Source organism: Musa acuminata, chromosome BXJ3-4, assembly GCF_036884655.1.
Source record: "Musa acuminata AAA Group cultivar baxijiao chromosome BXJ3-4, Cavendish_Baxijiao_AAA, whole genome shotgun sequence".
NCBI classification, from domain to species: Eukaryota; Viridiplantae; Streptophyta; class Magnoliopsida; order Zingiberales; family Musaceae; genus Musa; species Musa acuminata.
Genome location: NC_088352.1, coordinates 37729665 through 37752091, shown reverse-complemented (window position 1 = coordinate 37752091; position 22427 = coordinate 37729665). Strand labels below are relative to the sequence as shown.

Here is a 22427-nt window from a genome sequence, read left to right as displayed (position 1 = left end):
TAATCGATACACGCCGATTACTGCACATCGGCGATCCTTCTTCAGCTCTTATGTGGATATAGTCTCTTTGACTATTTCAGATGCTGTTTTAGAGAAGTGGCACAAAGGATTCAACTGTGTTGACAAGGGATGTGAACACTCAAACTCTTTTGATTTTCTAGAAGGATGTGGGTTTCGTTTACCACAGGATACAGAAGACAATGATAGCATCGTACATGCAATATCCACTTTCATTCCTCGGTAATCCCGAGCAAAATCACCAATGGTATTAGTTCATGATCAAATTGGTAAATATATCAATGATTGAAAGAAGAAAAATAAAATAAAATAAATAAATGATGATGGAAGAAGATGATAGCGGAAGAGGAGGAAGAAGAAGAGGGATGAGGAAAGAAGAAAAAAAAAATGATGAAAAGAAAATAGCGTAGAGGAATAAAAAGAAAAGATAATGATGGAGGAAGAAAAACATAGAAAAGAGATTAGGAAACACAATCATGATTGAAGACAACAAGAGATGAGATGCACAATATGACATGGTTCTACATTCCCCACACACAAAGAAGAGAGAAGAGGGCTATTCCCTACACACAAAGAAGAAAGCATACTGTTCATGAACCCTATTTGATGTAGAAAGTTACCCTAATTGAAATGAAAAACTTTCTTTTAAATATCTTATGGGTTGAACAGGACTATCTAAAACAGAAGTAATCCGTGTATCGATTAACATCTAAATTGGTACATACCACCCGTTTGGCACCAATCCTTATGAAACATCATTCCATATCTATGACATTAGATTTTTTTAAATCACAGCTTAATTCTACTAAGGAGAATAACAATGAGCCTGTAGACAGCATCAAGCACATTATAACAACCAATTCCATCATTTAAACAGGTTAGATTACTTACTGGAGGTCAGAGTCTCGACGACTTGACAGACTTTACATGGTTAAAAGCAATAGATATCTCAATCCAATGCACACATCATGACATGATGAGATTTGATGAATATGCCTTCTCTTCAAGCCTAGATATTACATTGGCAGCTGCAAACTCTATCAACCGTCAGTGGCGGTATCCATGGTTGACTACCTGCCTACACATCGAACGGTATGTTTGACCACATCATTTGCCATCTTGATAGCAGGACTTTTTACCTTCAAGATTTCAGGATGCCATACTCGACACATGTGTAGCTTCAAGCATTTATAGAGCTAACGCATGTATTAGATCATCACAACCTGTCAGATACACTAACTGGAACTAACAATAGGAGATTGATGATATCCAGGGAACACTGGAGCTCCTTTATCCATGACCTTATTCGCTAGATCACCGGATCTCAAGCAGCTGTTTTGTTGTAAAAGTTGGATGAGTGACAAAAATATATCCATCCTCGTCACCTCCCTGTTTGCCTACAGTGGAATGGAAACACAGCTTTGACTGCTGAACATAGTATCTAGCATGTAGAAATTTGTTTAAAATTCTTAAAATGAAACCTACCTCAACCAGGAATCTTGCCCAAATTTTACGCTCACGAATCTCCATTATTCCCTTCAAGATTATCAAGCCGAATCCACGTATGATATCTGCTATCTCAAGAAAGAGTCCTCGGTCTTCACAAACCATCTGCACTCACATGATGTGGCCAATTCTCAGTTCTTGGAACTAGAAGTAAAAAAAATTATGCTGCCTGCTATTTTTACCTCAACTAGCATCTGGCCAGGGGGTGTGAGATCCTCAACTATTATTGGACAGACCATTGTTTGCCCTGCCACTTCATATGCCCAGGTTGCACCACCACCGCCAACACCACCAGAATTGTCTTTTAAAACAACACCACTCTCCTCACCAATAATCTACAAAATTCATATAATGATATAAGGAGTAAATGAAAAACAGACTAAGAAATATGTTGCTTGCAATAAGCACATCGAAAACAAGAATGAAGCTACAAAATTAGTTGGTACCTTGGGCTCATCAGCTTGTTTGAGTTTGTCTGCATACTTTGTCACACTTTGCAAAAAGAGCATATGTTTGATCGTTTTGTCCAATAGAGCATCAATGCTACACTGTTAAGTCCCAGAAAAACATATGATAATCAAAGAATAAAAATAATGCAGAAACAAATTCAGTTAATCACAAAGTTCCGAGTGTACCTTTGCACCATTGGGCACAATCTCCCTCAATTCTTTGAGACGATCTTGTATCTGTTGACGATCTTTTGGTCTTGGCCGTGTACTTTCACCAGGTCTTGCCCTTTTCTTAACAACTTTTGCAGCTTCTTCAGGCTTCTTGGGCTGATTCAGAACAGAATTCTCAGTATTCATACTGCAGCTATCATCAATCCATGAACAGACGGTGGTGTTTGAGAGTTCTTGTTTTGGAGATCCATGACCAATTTCAGAGTTACAGTAAGGCAACAGAACACCAGATGTACCATTTATGGTAGGAACACCTAGTGATGGAACCAGATTGCTGTACACTGAAGGTCCAACCAAACTAGTAGAAAATTGATTCTCCAAATTAGGACCAGATATGGCATGAACATATTTGGCAGCAGAACCATGAGAAGATGCTTTATTTAGGTGGTCACCGACAATAGCATCCAGTAATTGTTGAAGACTAGATTCTGAGAACAGCCCTTTATCACCACGAGGACGTAAGCCCATCTCTGTCACTGAGATGCAATCTGAATCAGCACTCATATTCGAACAACTGTTATGGCCAGTATTATCATCCCACAACTCATGCACAAAGTCTTTTGGCCTCATATCTAACTGCATGCCATCAAACAGGTCATTATCAGAAAGTGGTTGCACAGGTGATAATGAAGACTGCTCTTTATCATTTTCTAGGACCAGTGAATTAACTGCAGCTGAAATGGAACTCTCAACTTGCTTCCCAGATGATCCATTAATCAAGTTGTAGCCAGTAGGTCCAGCAGGTATAGACCTGGCACCCAGCAGGTTCTCATTCATTTGTGTTGTTACATCATCAATAACATGCTCTGATTGTTGATGACAATGGCTAGCCACTAAAGCATCTTTAGGATGACATAATAAAGGATTTTCAGGTGTCAAGTCTGAAGGATCAGTGACAAAATCATTTAGATGCTCTGAAGCAAAAGAGGAGAAAAGGCCAGAAGGCTTGCTACCGTATAGAGCACCCAAAGGCAAAGGTAACTTCTCTGCGCCATAAATGCAAGCTTTGACAACATTTGAAGATCTTGCTTTGGGAATGGAATCATGTAATGCAAATTTGCTAGACGATGGAGAATCTGCACAAAATTTATGCGATATATTCATACAATGAAAAGGAAGATTTGAATTTGTAAGAACTAAGTGATTCCGCATACCAGATGACAGCCCGTGCTCCATCATTGGCATATTAAAAATGTTGCTAGAGCAATTAACTGTCTTCAAGTATGTCACACCTGAATTTTCTGGATGATGAGAAATAGATAGAAATTTGGTATTGGGTGTCACTTGAACTTGAGCTTGAACAGCGGCTGCATTTTGTTGCTCTGTCAAGTCAAATGAGGAATTTCTACTCGTGAAGAATGTATTCTGGAATGAGTTGCAGAAGTCTCTAGAATCACCAGTAGAACAAGTTACTGGGGTTTCTACTGCAAAAGGATTCATTTTGCTTTTATGAGAACTGGAACCATGATAAGACTCCAAAGAGAATATATGGGGAGCCATAGCTCGTCCACCTAAAGTGTTGGTGTTATTTAGCTGCTCTCTATAGGCTTCATGGATTGTATTGGTGTTCTGGTAACAGGAATAAGCATCTCCTGAAGAACTTGTAAAACCAAATGCTCCATGCTGATCATGAAACTCCACTTCTTCATGAGTATCTATGCATTGGAAATGTCCTGTCACGCTCTCCATTAGCTGGACTAAGCACTTGGCTTGATTTAAAATCCAAATATCAGGAATATGCTAGGCCTGTGCCAGAATGAATCATGATCAACATCAGAAATGATAAAGAGTTCATCAAGTGATTTGGAAATAATCAACATGGTAAACAATAAGAGTTCCAAACGATAAGAGAAATAATTGGCATTAAGTTGAGGAAAATGCAACATAGACCTATTCTTGTTCTATGTGGCACATATTGAAGAGGCTTGGAACAAAAATAAAATAAAACATTATGGCAACAAACAAATGAAGGATATCCTATGTCTCCTGTCCAAGGCAATACATCCCTGCCTTATGCAATACCAGGACTTTGTTCATGCCTATTAACCACCGCGGATAAACTTCATTTTCACATGTAACATATCTTTTTAAAATGACCAAAACAGCCCAATTAATTTGCTATTTGTTTTGATCAAATGCATCAATTTTTTTTACAGAAAATACTTTTTAAAGGTGTACTGCCTTGAGGTTTGAACTTTCCTATGTTGTAAAGGTTCACAATTATTAAGTTCCCATGGTAACAGAGTACTTCTATGATGAACAAAAACAATTACAAGTTATTTTGGGTGAAACACAACATGGAAGTTTATTTATAGAAGGGGACTTATTCTAGAAGATTTTGGACATAGCTAACACTCCCACAATAGTGCATCTTATGTTTCTAATGCATACCAATGCAATTAGATGATCCTAGCCATAGACTACGAAGATTTGACATGCTGCACTAAATGCCCATGTTGTGTTTGGAATATATTTTAGGTTCAATGCTACTATAAAACACCACAACAAAACGCTCCAGGTGCTAGCATCAATAAATATTCCCTGCTACTTGACAAGTCTGCATATTTGCTTCAATAGTAAGAATAGTTGAAATTATGAACAACATATAAGGAGTGGCTAGATCAATATGTGCAAAATCTTTAACTTCTAAAGTTGAAGAAGATTTGGCATATCACTATATCTTGACTGCCATCACTTACTAAACTACACAATTTTTGTAAGAGAATGGTTTATACATATAGCATTCCAGAATAAACTTTTTGGATCTCTCCGTCTGTTTACGGTTTAACTTATTTGTTTAAGTGAATTAATTTACTTAATTATCTAAATCTGAACCATCATCGTCATCAATAGCATATAACACGTTTTCATAATGGACTTTTATATTCATCCTGTTACAAGCATGGTCAATATGCTCACAATAATTTGTTCTTAGGATTGTTAACATTTTTAGATTTTACATTTCAGTACAGTCAGCAATTGACAAATTAATGGCCACATATATTTTCCTCATTCTGTTCCACATTTGTGTTATTTGTTTAAATATATGATTTGCCATAGATCAAAATGAATAATGTGATAATGATCTTAATATAGAATGGGCACTGTGTAGCAATTTTGCATGGGTGGCAAACTTCTTTACTTGTCGTCTTACTTCCATAGTGTGACAGTCCCCTAATGTTTGAAGCATATGGAGAGAAAGAGTCATCATATTTTAAATATGACAGAACATCAAATGTCATAAATTCACAAAAAGGAAGTCCAGCATCTTTATTGGAAAGGTTCAAGTCATGTAAACAAGAGATGATTAAGTTATTGAAAGTTAACACATCTGCTTGAACATTATTTAACTTGACAGGAATCATAGCAGAAATCTTTCTTTTACATAATCATCCATTCAAGAGTTTTCTTGATTTTCTATGTAAGCTGAGTTTTTTCACCAGGTCTTATGCTTCAGTTAAAATTCATACTCTTGTTCCGTCATTCTTAGACATTTATATTTCAAGAGAATCGGCTCATTCTTTCACAAGCTTAATGTCTTCAAAGGAATATTTGATTCATGAAGCTTAATTTCATCAAAGGCGCCATTCTTTATGGTGTAATTTAAGCCTGGAATGTCGAAGAAATCACCAATATTAGTGCATACTTCCGGTGGTAGTTATTTGTAGTTCAGCAGCCAAACTTAAGAAAGCATCCCATTTACTGATTTAGATAAGTAATTGATTTAATGGTTTATATTATTTAGTAAACCTGCACTTAACTGAATAAGAACATAAAAGAACCAAGCAAGAATCTTGCTTCCAGCCAACTGACATATATTTACCTTGAAAAGGAGAGATTATTGAGCAATAAACTAAACTTCTTATTAATTAAAGACACCGCAGCATCCATCGATACATTACTTAAGAAGTAACAGTGTCTGTATGATGCAAATACCAGAGGTTTTAATTTTTCAGCAGTACAATAAAAAATGAAGTACAAGCAAAGACACACTTTCCAATTTTGCTTTCAGAAGCAGCAAAGTAATCAAATTCTAGATACTATCTTAATATATAAAAGAATAATACTACAAGGGTCCATGTGGTGGTACTACATACATTTGGATTTTTTTTTTTTAATTATGAAAAGATGACACTAGCAAAAGTAGCCTTTGCAAGACACTAACCACTACAGAGCATATGCAATTTAATGGATGAATGTTTCATATTTTTTTAAGGCTTCTTTTGACATATGGAAGAATGAGACATGTGAAATTTGTTCTCTATTTGACTTGCAAATACGTATGTTGCCTAAAACATGTATTCTAATGCCTCTAAACAATTTTGCATACCTTCCAATTTTAACTTTCTGATCTACTTTTAACAAGATAAAAATATCAAGAAATATTCTCATCTTTTTATTATGCATGTAAGTATGGCAAAGAGTGTGTGCAACTTAATACAAAAAGATATTCAGCTCTACCTGAGACAACTTCAGCTGGCTAGAAGAGACGCTGAAACTAGATCTCAACTATAAGAATAGTGGCAAATTCACTAATGCTTTTCACTTGTAACCTCTCCAACAACTATTCTGCACAACAAGAAACAGAAGAAGATGTTGGCATTCCAAAAGAACAATTATTTTTGCAACTAATAAACATAGATCATCAGAACATTTGGATTTTTCACAAAGCTATGCATACAAGTAATAAGAAACTACTCAAAAAAAAATGTATTTACACAAATAAAAAATAGTAAACCCAGGAAGACATCAGCTAAACTATATAGGAAGAATATGTGGGGAAGAGTAATTAGACTAAATTAACCCTGAAAATTGAACAAGAGATATGTCCAATTGTTAAAGAAATTCACACATCAAGCACTTTAGACCAAGAAATGTCCCACAAAACTGAATTGGATCATACTATTGATACCCAACGCAATAATAAAATGAAGAAAGCAAGTGTAGTCCAGTTAAAACGCCACAAATGGTAGCACCCTTATCCTAACATACCGTAGAAAGATCTTTTCAGTTTTTCTAAAAAGGAACTTCAGCACATACGTACAAGTCTTCTAGATCTAAATCTTTTGTCAAGGAAAACTACTGGTAGTTCAATTGCAAGAAGCTCGTTACTAACAGAACAAGAACTTATAGCCCCTTAAAGAACCACAAATCGTTTTTCTTTCTGTTGCTTTGGCAAAAAAGAGAGAACTTTTACCAGGAAGGGGAAAAGAAAGGGCAAGGCTTCTTTTTTTTTTCTACTGCAGTATAAGAGGAAAGCCGTCCATCACAGGCAACAAAACCCAAAGAATATTCTCTTTCAACCATCAAGAACCAAACCAACATATACGCATCAACAAAAGAAAATGTCAATAAAGACGACTGCTGAGAAATCCTTCAATCTCAAAAGCAAGAAAAGGACTGACTCTTACCGGAGAACTATGTTCCATTCATGTCATATTCCAACAGTTTGGGGATAAGGTAGGGAACATAACAAGGAAGAAGCAGGCCTAAATCGAACCCCCAAAGAATCCATGAAGCTTACATCGGTTCCTAACGCAAGAAAACAAAAGATACCGCAGGCGTCTGTAAAAACAAACCCGAAAAGATTCCGAATCCGGGAACCGAATGCAAACAAGTTAGAGATCACAGCCGATCCCTACCCATAATCTTGGCGGTCGACGCACCAGACCAGAGCACACCGCCGTCGCCGCCACCACAGACCCGCGAGCGCCTACCTCATCCCCTGCTCGGCCGACGCCGCCTCCGAGAACACCTCCTCTGTCCGAGATGCCAAGGAAAGAGAACAGAACCAAGAAGGAGCAGAAAAAGAAACCCTAAAGCTAACCTCGCTTTTGCTCTCCCACTCCCCTCACAGTCTCTCTCGCGCGCTCTCTCTTCTCTGTCTCTCTCTCTCTCTCTCTCTCCCTTCGAGGGAGGGAAAGGCGGTTCAAGTAGCTGTCGGGTCGACCGGGCCCGGTCCAGACACCGGTTTCCAGATGCCAAAAATAATAATAATAAATAGATAAATAAATAAAAATCGCAGTTGGGGGGCGTTATAGGTATAAAGATCGGCGATCTTTTGGCGATGGGATATTAGTGGGCTCCCTCGTGAAAGGGAGAGAGAGGGTGTATATTTTTATCTGATTATTTAATGGTAATTAAGACGAACAACACATGCACCAGAGAAAAGGTAAATGTGATATCTTCTCCATTAATAAGTTGGCAAATTCTTAATTAATGATGATAATTAAGAGAGATAGTATGATTAGAGAAGAGGTAAATGTGATATCTTCTCCATAAATAAGTTGGTAAAATATGCTCCAAAAGGGAATAATACATATTGCAAAACACATAATTTCCTCATAAAATAATCTCTCTTAGTTCTTTGTTTAAAATTGTAGTTGTAAAGTTATGTGAGACCTACTTACATAATTTGATATTAGTCATCCATAAGAATGACATAATTTGAATTAATTGGTGATATAAGGTGAGGCTTTTACTATCATGGCTTAATTCTCTTAGTTCAACACAGCTTTCAAGAGTTCTTAATCTCCTTAGACTGCTAGGATAGTGATGAAGCCTAACCAAGATGGAATCAAAAAGTCTTTCTTTCTCCATATACATGTGTATTTTATATATGACACCAAGGTGCATAAATTCTTGCATTCCGGTTGCAGAATTCTTTTATGAACTGGGACTCTCTTTCAGGTAAAATATAAATCTATAGACATTGTCTGCCTATTCTTATACTTTTATGGGTGTAAGATAAGGTTGTAATCCCCTAAAAAAAGAGAATGGATTATATATGCTGTACCAGATCAGTCCCTCCTCTCCTATTTCTGAGTGTTTTTGTTTTGTGCCAGTGAACTGTATCTACTATTGTGCTGGGACCTCCACAGGCCACTACCCTAAACTTTAGAGATCACCTGTCACACTCTCTCACTCTCTCTCTTTCTCTCACTCTCTCTGAACCACAAGCTAAAGCTCTCTGGCTATGGAATCCAAGGTCCACAGTCATAAAGTGTAGGGATCATCCATCATAAGGCATAATGTCTGTCTAGGACAATGGCACTCACCCCTTCCCTCACAGAACCAAGAGATATGACCTCTCTCTCTTTAATATGATAAGACCCACACAACATAGGAATCTTGACTAGAAGCTTTAACCTTGAAAAAAACCTAACAACAGAGAAAGAGGAAAAAGAAATGGTTCATACAGTAAACATCTAGAGCCTGTGGTGGTGTTATCCTTGGCTCACTTGGCATTCCAACAACACAAGTGATTATTCTATTGTTGCTAATCCGATCATACTTGTTCACCTATGATTGAGAGCCTACCAAAGGAATATTTCATGGTTTTCCTACTGAGTTTGTTTGAGTCAGCCCTTACGATTATTCCATGGATGTGGTGGTCTGGGGGAAACCCTAACCCACCATCATCATCATCTTGTGGGTGGGAAAAGCTTGAGGGTGGGGGTCCACCACTGGATGCTGCAAGCACAAAGGTGTTCCCATTATTCTTGGCATCAAGCCCTATAATTTTGTCTCCTTAAGCTTCTGAAAGTGTTCCCCCTTAATCATGGCCGCTCACAGCAGGGTCAATGGCCTCAGAAAGTGCTGCTTTCCTTGTGTTTTCACTCAGTTTTCTTTTGCAGAAAGAGAGCCGGTGAAAAGAGGGGCAGTGTGTTGCTGGTTGTGGATGACACCAGAGCAAAAAAGAAGATAACCCCATGTGAGTTCACTGTGGACTGAAATGCTGCATCAACTGTGTCCTTTGTTTACTTGATGTTCTTTTCCACTTGGCTCCTGCTGATCAAAAACCTAGTGTTCTGTCCCTCAACGAGCCTACTGTTTGTTGCCTGCAGTGAGTGACTGTTTAGATGTTGTATCTATCTAGTTGTGCAGCTACTTGTTTGTTCTCTTGGAAGATTTTGGTTCTTTCATTCTTTTCTCCATGGAAAAAGTATCAAGTAGGCCTGCAAGTATTTCAATAGCCAATTTGCAAGAACTCAACTGCGGGACAAACATAAACTACAAATAATAGTGGTCATCAACAAGAGCAAACACGATATATATCATCCCATGCACCTATTACAATACTAAGGATTCATATTTCTTTGGAAGTACAACAATGAAGATTTTAAGCTCATTTTGCTCTCCCAAGCAGTTATATTGCGGTAACATATGGTTTTCATAATTTCGGGCAGAGAACATCAGCTTACTGAAGTTGTATACCATAAAATAAGAGCATCACTCTACACTCACACTGGTGCTGCTTAGAAAAACTGTTTTCCCCACTGTAGTCAAAGTGAATAATAATATAGCATATATTAGGAGGTGGAAGAGCTTCTTTTGCATGTAATACCACCAATATCATCCACAACAAAATCGAGTTTAGGACATGCATTCCTCTACTGGAGGAATGCTGAAGGTGTGTATAGAAGACTAGGTTTGATTGGTTAAGCTAACCTCATGCAAAACCATGCATACGTAGCACTTGTCATGCATCGAGTGTTTTATCCGAGCATGCCTAAGGCTCAATTAGCTACTGTCTTATGTTTGGCATGGAAACCCAGAAAGTATACGTTCCTTTGGGATCTCAAATATGGCTCTTTTAGTACACAAGAGAACTGTATCTTCTACGAACCAGAAGAATGGAGTTAAACAGCATGCATCTCTTTGTCGATCAAAAAAACACCAAACTCAGTACTTAATTGCAAATGAACAGTCTTTTCTGAGTTTTTTATCTGATACTGCAAGTCGCACTGCCGTAGAGATTACGAAATGCCCAACGCAGCCTTTCATCTTTCATGGATGTCACCTTCAAAGAGTAGAAGAGATGCTAAGATCGGACTGCAGTGTGTGAATGGAAGCAACTGCTAAGGTTTTGGGACTGTGATATTGCGTGCAAGTTGGGCAGCCGGCACACAAGCTTGTGCAGTGGATTATAAGCAGATGGTAGGTTTAAGTGGCTCGGGACCAACCTACATTGGTGCACCCAATACCAACATATGTTGATCTACTAAGAGCTATTACATCAAACAATGTTTCTACATTTTGCTTCCGCATTTATCTCAAAGTCATCATGTATCGAGTGAAGAAAAATCCAGAGCCAAGATCCTACAAGACTATGTTCCAAACATACTCGATAAGACTTATTCGATACCTAAGTTAGTCTTTTGATCAAATGATTGCATCATATGTATGAGAATATATTGAAATAATTAAAGATGTGAAATAATGATTACTAAATTAGCTTTCTATTTGTGTGACATGATTGACTTCGTAAAGTCGAATTGACCTCCTAATATATGACCATTAGACCGTTTAAGTAAATTGAACCGACTTGAGCCGAAAATACCCAGGACGAGTTTAAAGGGCAGCCACGTGTCTGTCCGGAAGCCGGATGACGTCACCGGCGACGAAGCCCACATTACTCTCGGCGCCGGGCTGCGAGTGTCAGACGCGCGGGGACAGACATTTGTCGGTAGTAGCCGGTTCACTTTCCGGTCCGGTTCGACCGTTCCCATGGCGTTCGGCCTCGCCGGAAGTGGCAGACAGAGAACGACATGCCCATCATGTGCATTTAGGGCGATGATGGTGATGATGATGATGATGATGATATGATGCGACGGATGCGTAAGCAGAAAGCCAATAAAAGCGTAAAGAGTGGCCTGACGCTTCCGTATCTCTCTGTCCGCCCCCACACCCACCCCCACCCCGCCCCCTCTCCTCCTTTCGGTGGCTTCGTCTCTCTTGGTACACACGCACACACAGACATCTCTGCACCGTCCTCTGGCTTTCGGCACCGCTCTCTGTTACCACTGTTTCAGTTCTGTCTCCTGTTCTTGGCGCGTCGCTTACAGCAAGTCGAGGGGCTTATGACACTTAACGATATCGAACGATACGATCTGCTTGTGGCGCGAACTTCAATGTTTTTAGGAGCCGTTGTCTTGATTGGTATGACGGGCTTATCCCATCGTCATCTCTCCATCTGATGGGTTGTGGCGTGAAAATTAAAGCACCTTCGTTGGGAGTACCATGGACTTATCATTGGGTCGGAATCCTGTTAGATGTCCAACCCGGCCCACTAAGATTACGCACTACAAAATGCAGGTTGCAAATTTATAGTTAATTATGTGAATTTTTTTTCTTAATATGTAGGATTAAATTGGATTAGCGAATATTGATGAAAATATTACGTGGATGGATGTGATGGAGGGATCCGACCGTCTGATGTGGTGAAATCGTGTTCCCTGTCTCAAGCTTGAAGCTTCAACCCCCAAAATGTAACAACTTTGCCCGGAGTTGCTCGCTCTGCCTCTCTCTCGCATTCTCTGAAGCTTTCTTCCGTCGGTTCCGTCGCTTGTCAGGAATTCTGCAAGAAGAATCTGACCCTTCTCTTTATAAGCTCGAATATAATGTCCGGAGGGTGAGAGATCGGAGAAGAGGGCAAAGAGGCGGTGCCGTGGATGGCGAAGCTATACGTGCAGGCAGTGCCGCCGGCGGATCTGCACAAGAACACGGAGTGGTTCATGTACCCTGGGGTTTGGACCACCTACATCCTCATCCTCTTCTTCTCCTGGATTCTCGTCCTCTCCGTCTTCAGCTGCACCCCGGGGACGGCATGGACCGTCGTGAATCTTGTCCACTTCGCCGTACTCTTTATCTCTCTATTCCTTCATTTTTTTATTATTCCCGATAGTTGTTTGAATACCAGGATGATGGAAGTTGTGATTTTGATGATTATTTTGGAAGAATAATAGTCCTTTGCTTTAGTTGTTGTGGATTATGATATGCTTGAGCGCTACCTTTGATGGAGAAAAGAAAAGATGAGATTGACAAAGTTAGAGAGAAAGAACTGAGGGATAAAACAAGATGAAAAACTAAAGTCTTTATACTTTTCTATTTTTTTTCTTATGATGATACTCGGTCATTGATGAGAGTTACAAAACTCAATTGCTAAGGCTACATCCATATACTTTAATTGTATGTAATCTATCTAATTTAGTAGTGGTTTATTATTTTCATAATTTCCTTCTTCATGGTGATCTTTATTATGGTGTATCCTCTCCATTCTCATTAAATTCTAGAAGTTACAATTGCTTTCAACCATGTGATCATGAGAGAGGTTTCAATCATCTCTCTTAACTAAGTTTAATTTTCTTAACACCCTCCTTAAACTTAATTCATTTTTATCACACACTCCAAGTAATGTCTTCATCTTGAAAATAATCTCCGAAGTGAGGGGCTTAGTGAAACGTCAATATGCTTGCTTCGTTCATGAAAGACCAGGTTCTTGGCCAATGCAATCATCAACTTGTTATCAACATTTATCTTTGTAGCTTGATCTTGTGAATAATTGACTTCATTCAAGAGCTTCCTTAGCTATAAAGCATGGCATATACCTGATAATGCTGCTATATATTCCACTTCACATGTAGATAATGCCACAATGTATTGCTTCTTCGAATACCAAGTGAAAATAGTGTCGCCCTTATAAAAAACAAAGCTAATTGTACTTTTTCGATCTTTTAGAGCTCCACCCCAATCACTATCGGAATAGCCAACAAGTCAAAAATCATTAGAAAATGAATATAGTAGACCATGAGTTATGGTACCTTTGATGTGGCGTAAAATTCTTTTAGCGACCTTCATGTGTGTTGACTTTGGTTCTTCTATAAATCAGTTTACTAATCCGGTTCGATATCGAATATCTGATCTCATGCAAGTTAGATATCTCAAGCTTCATACTAAGCTTTTGAAATAGGTTCGATCAATTATATCACCATCATCTTGTCTTGAAAGTTTGATGCCACATTCAACTGGTGTGCCAATTGGTTTACAATCTTCCATTTTGAATATTTTGAGAACCTCCTTTGCATATCCTTCTTGTGAAATGAAGATACATTCTTTACTTCGCTTCACTTTGATACCAAGGAAATAAAACATGAGCCCAATGTCGATCATTTCAAATTCTTGGACCATTGTTTGCTTGAATTCTTCAAACATGAGTTATTTCCTATAAAGACAAGATCATCTACATACATGCAACGAAGTAAGATATCTTCTTTTTTGTTCATATTCTTATAAAGAGAACTTTTATAAGGACATTGTTCATAACCATTTGCTTGAAGTAGTCATCAATTCTAACATTTCAGACTCTAGGTGCTTGCTTTAACCCATACAAAGCTTTCTTCAACTTAAAAACTTTCTTTTTATACCTATTTTTAATATAACATAATGGTTGTTCTACGCATGGTATGCAGTACCGAATGGTACCGTCCGGTATAGGCGGTACGTATCGGTATGTGGACTGCCCGGTACCGCTACAGTGCTACAGTATTACACTGTAGCATTGTTACAGTGCTATAGTACTATATTGTAGCAGTGCTACAGTATAAAGAAAATATATAAAATTATTCGGTACACCAGGGTGTACCGCTCAGTACATCGGTACCATACCGTACCGAGCCAATCTCGAAACACCGATACGGTACGGTATTGTATACCTTGGTTCTACGTATACTTCTTCTTTAAGAAAACTATTCAAAAATACAAATTTAACGTCCATTTGATAAATTAACTAATTATTTTATGCGACAACGGATATAATCAATCTAATAGTTTCCATTCAGATAATAGGGGAAAATACATCATCATAGTCCATGCCAGATTTTTGCTTGTAATACTTTACCACCAATCTAGCTTTGTACTTCTCAACTTGGCTTTATGCATTTTTTTTTTATTTTGTAAACCCACTTCATACCAACAGGATTTTATCCTTGATGTAATGATGCTGGCTCCCAAGTTTTGTTTCTCATAATGGAGTTGATCTCTTCATCCATAACATCTTTTCACCTTTTATCTTTCATGACATTTTTATATTGAAGTGGTTCACTATTTGCAAAGAGACAAACAAGATGCAATTCATCTGTTACTTCATATAAATCTCTTACACTTCTTGTCCTTTGAGGTACTGGGCTATCTTCTAGAACTGATTGTATAGAAGAAGAAGATGTTAGCGATGATGGTGGTGTAGATGGCAAAGCAATTTCAAACTTTGTTTGCTTTTGTTCGTCTTTATGCAACTCTTCAATGTTTTTTTTCCCAATTCCATACACCTTCATTGAACTTTACATCCTTGCTTATAACAATCTTTGAATTATTAGGATTAAATAATTTGTAAGCCTTGGATTTAGCGTTATACCCAATGAAGATGAGTTTGGAGCTCTTGTCGTCCAACTTGGTTCTTCTTTGATCAGGTACATGTGCATAACTAATGCACCCAAATACCTTGAAATGTGAGACGCTTGGTTTTCTTCCAGTCTATGCATCTTGTGGAGTCTTGTTCTTCAAGCTCGATGTAGGGCACCAATTTAGGATATAGACAACACAAGCCACCACTTCAGTCTAAAATTCTTTGGGCTTTTTTTGGTCTTGATCATGCTTCTTACCATGTTGAGAATCATCTGATTCTTTATCTTTACCACACCATTTTGTTGTGGAGAATATGTTGTTGTGAGCTTATGTCGAATACCATGTTCATCACAAAAATCTTCAAATGCTTTGGAGGTGAATTCACCATCTCGATCAGAGCGGATGGTTTTAATGTAGAAGTCACTTTCATTCTCCACAAAAGTTTTCAAGTTTTTGAACATGCTAAAGACTTCTCCTTTTTCTTTCAAGAAATGAACCCAAGTTTTTCTTGTATAATCATCAATAAAAGTTAGAATATAGTGATGCTTACCAAAGGTTATTGGAGCAATAGGACCACAAACATCTATGTGAATAAGTTGAAGTCGTTTCTTTGCTCTAAAATTTGCCTCATATGGAAAACTTCTTCTTGGTTGTTTGGCCAAAACACACCCTTCACATATTTGACTTGGGTGTTGTATATAGGGAAGACCATTTACCAACTTCTTTGTTGATAGCATATTGAGATCATTGAAATTCAATTGTCCAAGCCTCAAGCGCCATAGCCATGAGGAGTCCTTCACACAAGTCTTTAAATATTGTGCCACATCATGGTTAATGATTAAGAAAAATAATCTTTTCTTTGACATCTCCACTTGAGCAATTAAGCAATTTGTGTTGCTTCTAATAAAACGTTGTTTATATTTCATGTGAATATCATAACCATTTTCTAATCGTTGTCCAAGACTAAGAATATTGTTCTTCGCACATAATAAACATTTGAAAGACATTGATGACTTCCATCTTTGAAAGAATATCGTTACCTTTGCCTCTCACTGGCACTTTTGAGGAGTCTCCAAAGTAGACTTATCCATGCACTGTTTCATCTAACTCCATGAATAGATTTTTGTAACCACATATATGATTTCTAGCTCCAGTGTCCAAGTACTACTTGTCTTGCATGACGATATCGTCTTCTTTATGTGCTAGCAACAAAAGAGAATCTTTTTCCTTCTTTTCAACATGGTTAGTATTTTCAACTTGATTGTTTTCGGCAACACGTACATTTTCTAGATTCTCACAATTTCTTCTTAGTTGATTGACTATAGTAAGAACTCTTGTAAAATAATCCGAAATAGTCTCAGACTCATTTATTTGCAATGTTTCAAATTCAGCTCTAAATGATTGAAGTCAAATTTTTCTCACCTTCTCAACTCATTTGAAAGAGTTTTGAAGAATCTCCCAAGCATCTTTGAAGGTGTTGGCGGGTCGCAACTTTCTCCAAGCTACCTTCATCCAACCCTTGGTAGACGAGGAAGAGCACCTTCTTGTTTTTCTTCTTTTTGTCCTTCAAGGAATCTCATTGGCTCGCCATAAGGATGACATCATCTTGAGGCTCCTCATAGCCTCTCTCTACCACTTCCCATATATCTTATGATCCAAGCAAGATTTTCATCTATATGCTCCAGTTTTCGTAGTTGTTTTTTGTAGGGCGAGGCACTTGAAGTTGCATGTTATTAGTTATTTGGACTTGGCTCTGATACCACTTTGATGGGGAAAAGAAAAGATGAGATAGTAAGAGTTAGAGAGGAAGAATTGAGAGATGAAACAAGATGCAAACTAAATTTTTTATTTCTTGTAGATAAGTCTTTACACTTTTCTTTTCTCTCTTTTTCTCATGACAAACTCATCTATTTATAGGACCATAGATGAGAGTTGCAAAACTCAATTGTTAAGACTATATTCATATACTTTTATTGTATGTAACCTATCTAATTTACCGGTGGTTTATTATTTTGATAACCTCCTTCTTCGTGGTGATATTAATCATGGTGTAACCTTTCCATTCTCATTAAATTATAGAAGTTACAATAGTTTTCACCTATGTACTCATGAGAGATGTTTAAATCCTCTCTTTTAATTAAGTTTAATTCTCTTAACAACCTTGTTGGCATTTGACGAACTTGGTTTGATGGTCAAGATTTTGAGTGATCATTGGGAGGCTAAGGACTTTTTAACGGATCTGCTCTTGTATAATTGTGACTAGAAACTGGTGTTTTGGAAAGAGTAAAAGTTACGAATACCGAATTAAGCAGTCCTCGCAATACATAAATTGCACTTTTTCTTGGTTTCCTTTTTTGGATTTAAAAAGGTTGGGGTATTAAAAAGAAGTCGTACATTGTGGAGACAGGATTCACTTGAGATCCTGCCTTTATTATGATTACTGCACTGGGAGCCTAAGGATGAGAATTAGAAGCTCAAAAGAAGAGCTTATGCATGACAACATTAGCTTCGATTTTTCACTTGTTGTTGTTGAGGGTGGGGGCCTTGAAAGTGTCATCTTTGACTTGTTTTTAAAGTAATAAAAAGGAAAAATCTTCTTAATTAAGCCGAGAAGTATTTAGCTTTCTAATTAAATGGAGGAGTCTGACAGGGTATAAGTGGAGTCTTTAGCTTTAATTAAGCTGCTTATGCATGATAAAGTTGAAATATTTTGTTCCTTGCAAATATAATGCAGGTGAATGCAACAATGATTTTTGGGATCACTTTCACTTAATATTCATACTTTCTGAAACAATATTGTAATATTGTGATTCTACTTCAGTTCTTAAGCTTAAGGACTTCAATTTGAATTGGGATGTGTGTTTCTTCTTTTTCTTTTTTTTTTGTTCGTTTTCGGGGGTTGCCATTTTTCTGATGTAGTTATTATGTGACTGGCACATTATCAGAAGGATGTATTGTAAGATTTTTTTTTTTTTTTTTCATTGTCAGATGTTAATAAATTGTTTATGCTATTCACTGACTTGATGAATTGATGTTTTTCTGTTTCCATAACCGAGTTACGATGCAATGTAGAGTTGGACCAGTTATAGACCTCGATGCTGTCCATTCAATTTGACACTATTTCTGCTTTTATTGTTATAAAATCAATAAGTAAGAATACTGTTTCCATCGTGTTCAGTTTTTAAAGACATGTTAGGTGGTTGTAACTTGTTTGGTTGTTTGGAAGATCAGATGCTCATGAGTTTCGCAAGGACCATTGGATGGTCATGAGGTTAAAATAGCTGCTAGTTGTTCTGCTACTAGGAGACTTTGAGAAATAGAACCACATTTAAGAAACCAAAGAGAAAAACAGTTCTAATTTATTAAAAATGTTGTGTCCAGTCTTTGATTATTTACTTCTTAGACAAAAATGAAAAATGGAAAATGGAAGCAATGTCTAAGAAGAATTAATTGGTGTAGATCTTTTGGTGTAAAAACTTGCCTACAGAGTTTTAGTGCTGAATAAGAAATCATCGTTAAGTGAAAATTTTTGATTCCTCTTTCGATGAATTCTGTATCTTCAGATCACAGAGAAGTCCTTGGTTGTATATCGAATTGTTTTGAGCCTACTGTCCAAGTTCCGTTCATTTATTATAGGAGCCCTGTGCTTACAGTTGTGTCATATTTATATAATTCTTTTCTCTTCTTGTCCGATTATCTATATGCCTTTGTAACTTGTAAGTTGGACTTGTCTAATGTCTTGATATCTGGGATAAAATAATTTTTAGGACTCTGTAATTCTAAGACTTCTAATCTTTGATTTCTGAGGCCTAATGTAACCACAAGTTGCATAAAAAATATATGGCATCTATAAGTAACTCAAAAATGGTGTTTCTGAGGTTCTAAAATATTTTATCGAGGAATGGAAGTTGCAAAAACATTTTATAGTGTTATAATAAATTGTCAACATTCAGTCAGAAGGGTGTTCATTTACTTTTCATTATATTATGCTATTGGAAAACTATTCTATATTAAGTTTGTGGCTCATGAAATATTGGGTCAGGTTTTGGGATGTTATTTTCTGTTGTCAGCTTGTTCACAGAATTGGAAAAAGTGCATTATTCTGTTTTTCAAGATACTGTGTCATTGTCATCTTGTATTTTGGTTCATTAAAATTTCTATATGCATTTGTTGTTATGGATTTCGTGCTGGTTCGTACCATGACTTCAGGATCCAGTTATAGTTTTTTTGTATTTTCATAAAGCTAGAACACAATATGGTGTTGGTTCATAAGGCCTTAAAAACTCCGCACTATGCGAAAATCTGAGGGTATCGATATGTGATTACGAATGTGGTTACTGTAAGATTGAGCTGCAACTTAGTTTAATAGTTGTGAATATTTTAGTGTTTGTCTCTATGATCAAGTAGTTTATGTACCAAGAATTTCAGCTAATTGGCTTTCAAGTATTTTTATACTGCTAAGTCGGTGACTAGTAGAAACAGGACTTTATTGAATTTTCTCTTGGAGTTTCACCCAGCGGTGTGTTCAATTCATCTGCAGAAACTGCAGATTTCGTTGAGAAATGCAACACAAAGTATCACTTACATTACAGTTCAATGGATGTATTGTTCGTTTCTCTGTTTCAGTACAATATCTAGCCAGCTGATTGTATTTCAATCTTTTGAATCCTTTATGTTCTCTGATGATTTGGGTTTTCCAGATAACCTACCACTTTTTCCATTGGAAGAAGGGAACACCCTTTTCTGATGATCAAGGAATCTACAATAGCTTGACATGGTGGGAGCAGATGGACAATGGCAAACAACTTACACGTAATCGGAAGTTCTTTGACCGTTGTCCCTGTGGTTCTGTAAGTATTCTTTTGTCAATCTTGCCCTCATTTGATATTCAATTTGTGAAATGAATGATCACTAGCAAATTATGTTGTACAGCTGACTCATATAGGACTTACAGATACTAGGTAGTCAAGTTGGACGCAGCATTCTTTCATTAGTGAACAAAGCATGTTATAAAATATGTGCTTTCTTGGCCTCTTTAAGCACATGTATCATAGAAAGGCAACAGAGGAGTTCGTCTGCAATAGTCAAGTATTTGTTTGTTATACGATAGAGAAGTAGGTAATTGCCAGACAGATCCTTGCTACAAAAGTTAAAACTTTTTTAGCATTATTAAGCATTAAAGTTGGATAGGGATGATTGTTGGTTGATTTTAGATTGATAGTTATAAATCTTATCATACATATGCTTTTACAAACTTAAGTATGACATCGATGTGATGAATTTGCTTTGAAAGGTTAAAATCACGGAACTTACTCTAGGATTAAGAGTTAAATAGTTACAAGTTATTACTTCATAATGAATTATAAATATAAAAAATCTTAGGAAGAGAAACAAAATACTTAAGCACGCCTACTAAGTTACCTTTGAGCTTCAAGATCTTCAAAATGAATGGCTTTGTTTCTAGTCAAGATAAAAGTGCAACAAGCTGTAATGTCTCAAATATTTGGGTTCATCTACATCAATTTATTAACTCTACTAAGATCCGTTTAGAGCAACATCACCAGTTGGATTAAGAGCCATGAAATATATTTTTATGTTTACAGGAATACTTTCTACAGGTCTCCTTTTGGAAAAGGACATGGTTTAAATCATTGAAACATGTGAATGCATATAATGCATCCAGTGCACCTATGGATCTAACAAAACTTGTGAATCACATGGTGTGAAAAACAATGTGCTCGAGTAAATATTTTCATAAAGATGTAGCTTGCATTGAGAGATTCCAAGTGTTGGCATATATCTCTGATTAAGAACTGGAATAATGAGGAATTGTTTGCATGATAAGATATTTTTTGGTTCTGTCTCTTCATCTGGCGCAATTAAAGACGCTTGTCGCACAGCTAGATTACTTGATATATATCTTGGATTCTTCTGATTTTGCCCATCTTGTTGACGTGGTTTGATTACTTCAAGTATATTGTGTGCCTATAGCTCACATCAAGGAATATTTAGTGGCTGAACTTTACGAGTAATCTCAAACCATCGTCATTTATACCGAAAGGTAAAAAATGATTAATAAAATAAATACCTTTCTACTCATTTCTCTGTTTCCTGCCTAACTAGATGGTCATTATCTTAAGGTTTGATCGCATACATCGATTAAGAAATTTTGCATCTGAACAATTGTGTGGGCCGTTGCTTTTTGACCAGCTGATTTTAATTGAGTGGTTTGTCAATTTCTTCTTCCAGGTACTTGATAGCTTCGCACACGACTGATTACCGACATCCAGTTCCTGAACACGATTGCAGTGATCGTTCTGGCCGTTGCCAAATTGGCCAACATGCACAAAGTACGAATCGTTGGGATCAATGCAGGTTACTGAGTGGCTATTGTTGGATTACAGATTCCTTTTGTGGTGGTACTACAAAGATCCTGGTGATACTGAGCAGCCCATAAGCCACCAAGTTGATGCTTATAATGTCTTTGTACAGAAGCAACTCTTTAAGTTGATGCTTATACTGTCTTTGTACAGAAGTAACCCGAGTTAAAATGATGTCATGATGCTTATGATGAATGAGAAGTTTGTTGTTCCCGCGAGCAGAATGGATTGGCTTTCAACTTTTGCTATAAGAATAAGCTTTTATCGTGTTGTTTGAAATTATAGATCTTTTAAAAAGGATTTAATCTGTTGCTTTTCGCTGCAGGAAAAGTCTTTTTGATATTGGATTTGGCTTTGCTGGTGATGTCAAAGCATTGTTATGGTGACGATATCAGACAAACTGGGACAATATAATGTATGCTTTGAGTTACTTCATGCTTTGCCTCTTCATTCATTCCAAGAAAAATCAAGATCTTTTAATCTTGGGCAGGTTCAACATACCGTGGCTCCTTTGCGACTCAGGAAATCAAGATTCCAACTTTACAACACAATGGTAAGATCTCGTTCTTAAATTTTTAGATATAATCAAAATCTTTGTCAATATCCAAACGTGGGACTTACTGTGTACTGTCACCACCCAAGCAGAGAAGAACAAGGAGAG

General features: G+C 37.1%; 2 protein-coding genes across 4 annotated transcripts; one reads left to right on the top strand and one right to left on the bottom strand.

Annotated features, from left to right (window-relative positions):
* Positions 1 to 883: 883 nt before the first annotated feature.
* Positions 884 to 8107, bottom strand: LOC135581716 (uncharacterized). 3 transcript variants are annotated; one of them, XM_065145569.1, is made up of 9 exons: positions 7847 to 8107; positions 7616 to 7736; positions 6666 to 6773; positions 3359 to 3950; positions 2160 to 3280; positions 1971 to 2072; positions 1707 to 1859; positions 1504 to 1629; positions 884 to 1415 (listed from the first exon to the last, which is right to left on the bottom strand). In XM_065145569.1, exons 4-9 carry the CDS (start codon positions 3891 to 3893, stop codon positions 1254 to 1256), a joined length of 2199 nt encoding a protein of 732 aa, XP_065001641.1. In that variant the 5' UTR covers positions 3894 to 3950; positions 6666 to 6773; positions 7616 to 7736; positions 7847 to 8107; the 3' UTR covers positions 884 to 1253. The 3 variants fall into 3 exon arrangements, with proteins under 3 accessions (XP_065001641.1, XP_065001640.1, XP_065001642.1); XM_065145568.1 differs by lacking the exon at positions 7616 to 7736; XM_065145570.1 differs by lacking the exons at positions 7616 to 7736; positions 7847 to 8107 and adding an exon at positions 7197 to 7295.
* A 4335-nt stretch (positions 8108 to 12442) lies between these two features.
* On the top strand, positions 12443 to 21984 carry LOC103976005 (uncharacterized). Its single transcript, XM_009391175.3, is given in 5 exon segments — positions 12443 to 12844; positions 20087 to 20212; positions 20214 to 20236; positions 21636 to 21674; positions 21676 to 21984. Coding segments are annotated over 5 exon segments (468 nt in total). The 5' UTR covers positions 12443 to 12658; the 3' UTR covers positions 21770 to 21984.
* Positions 21985 to 22427: the final 443 nt, after the last annotated feature.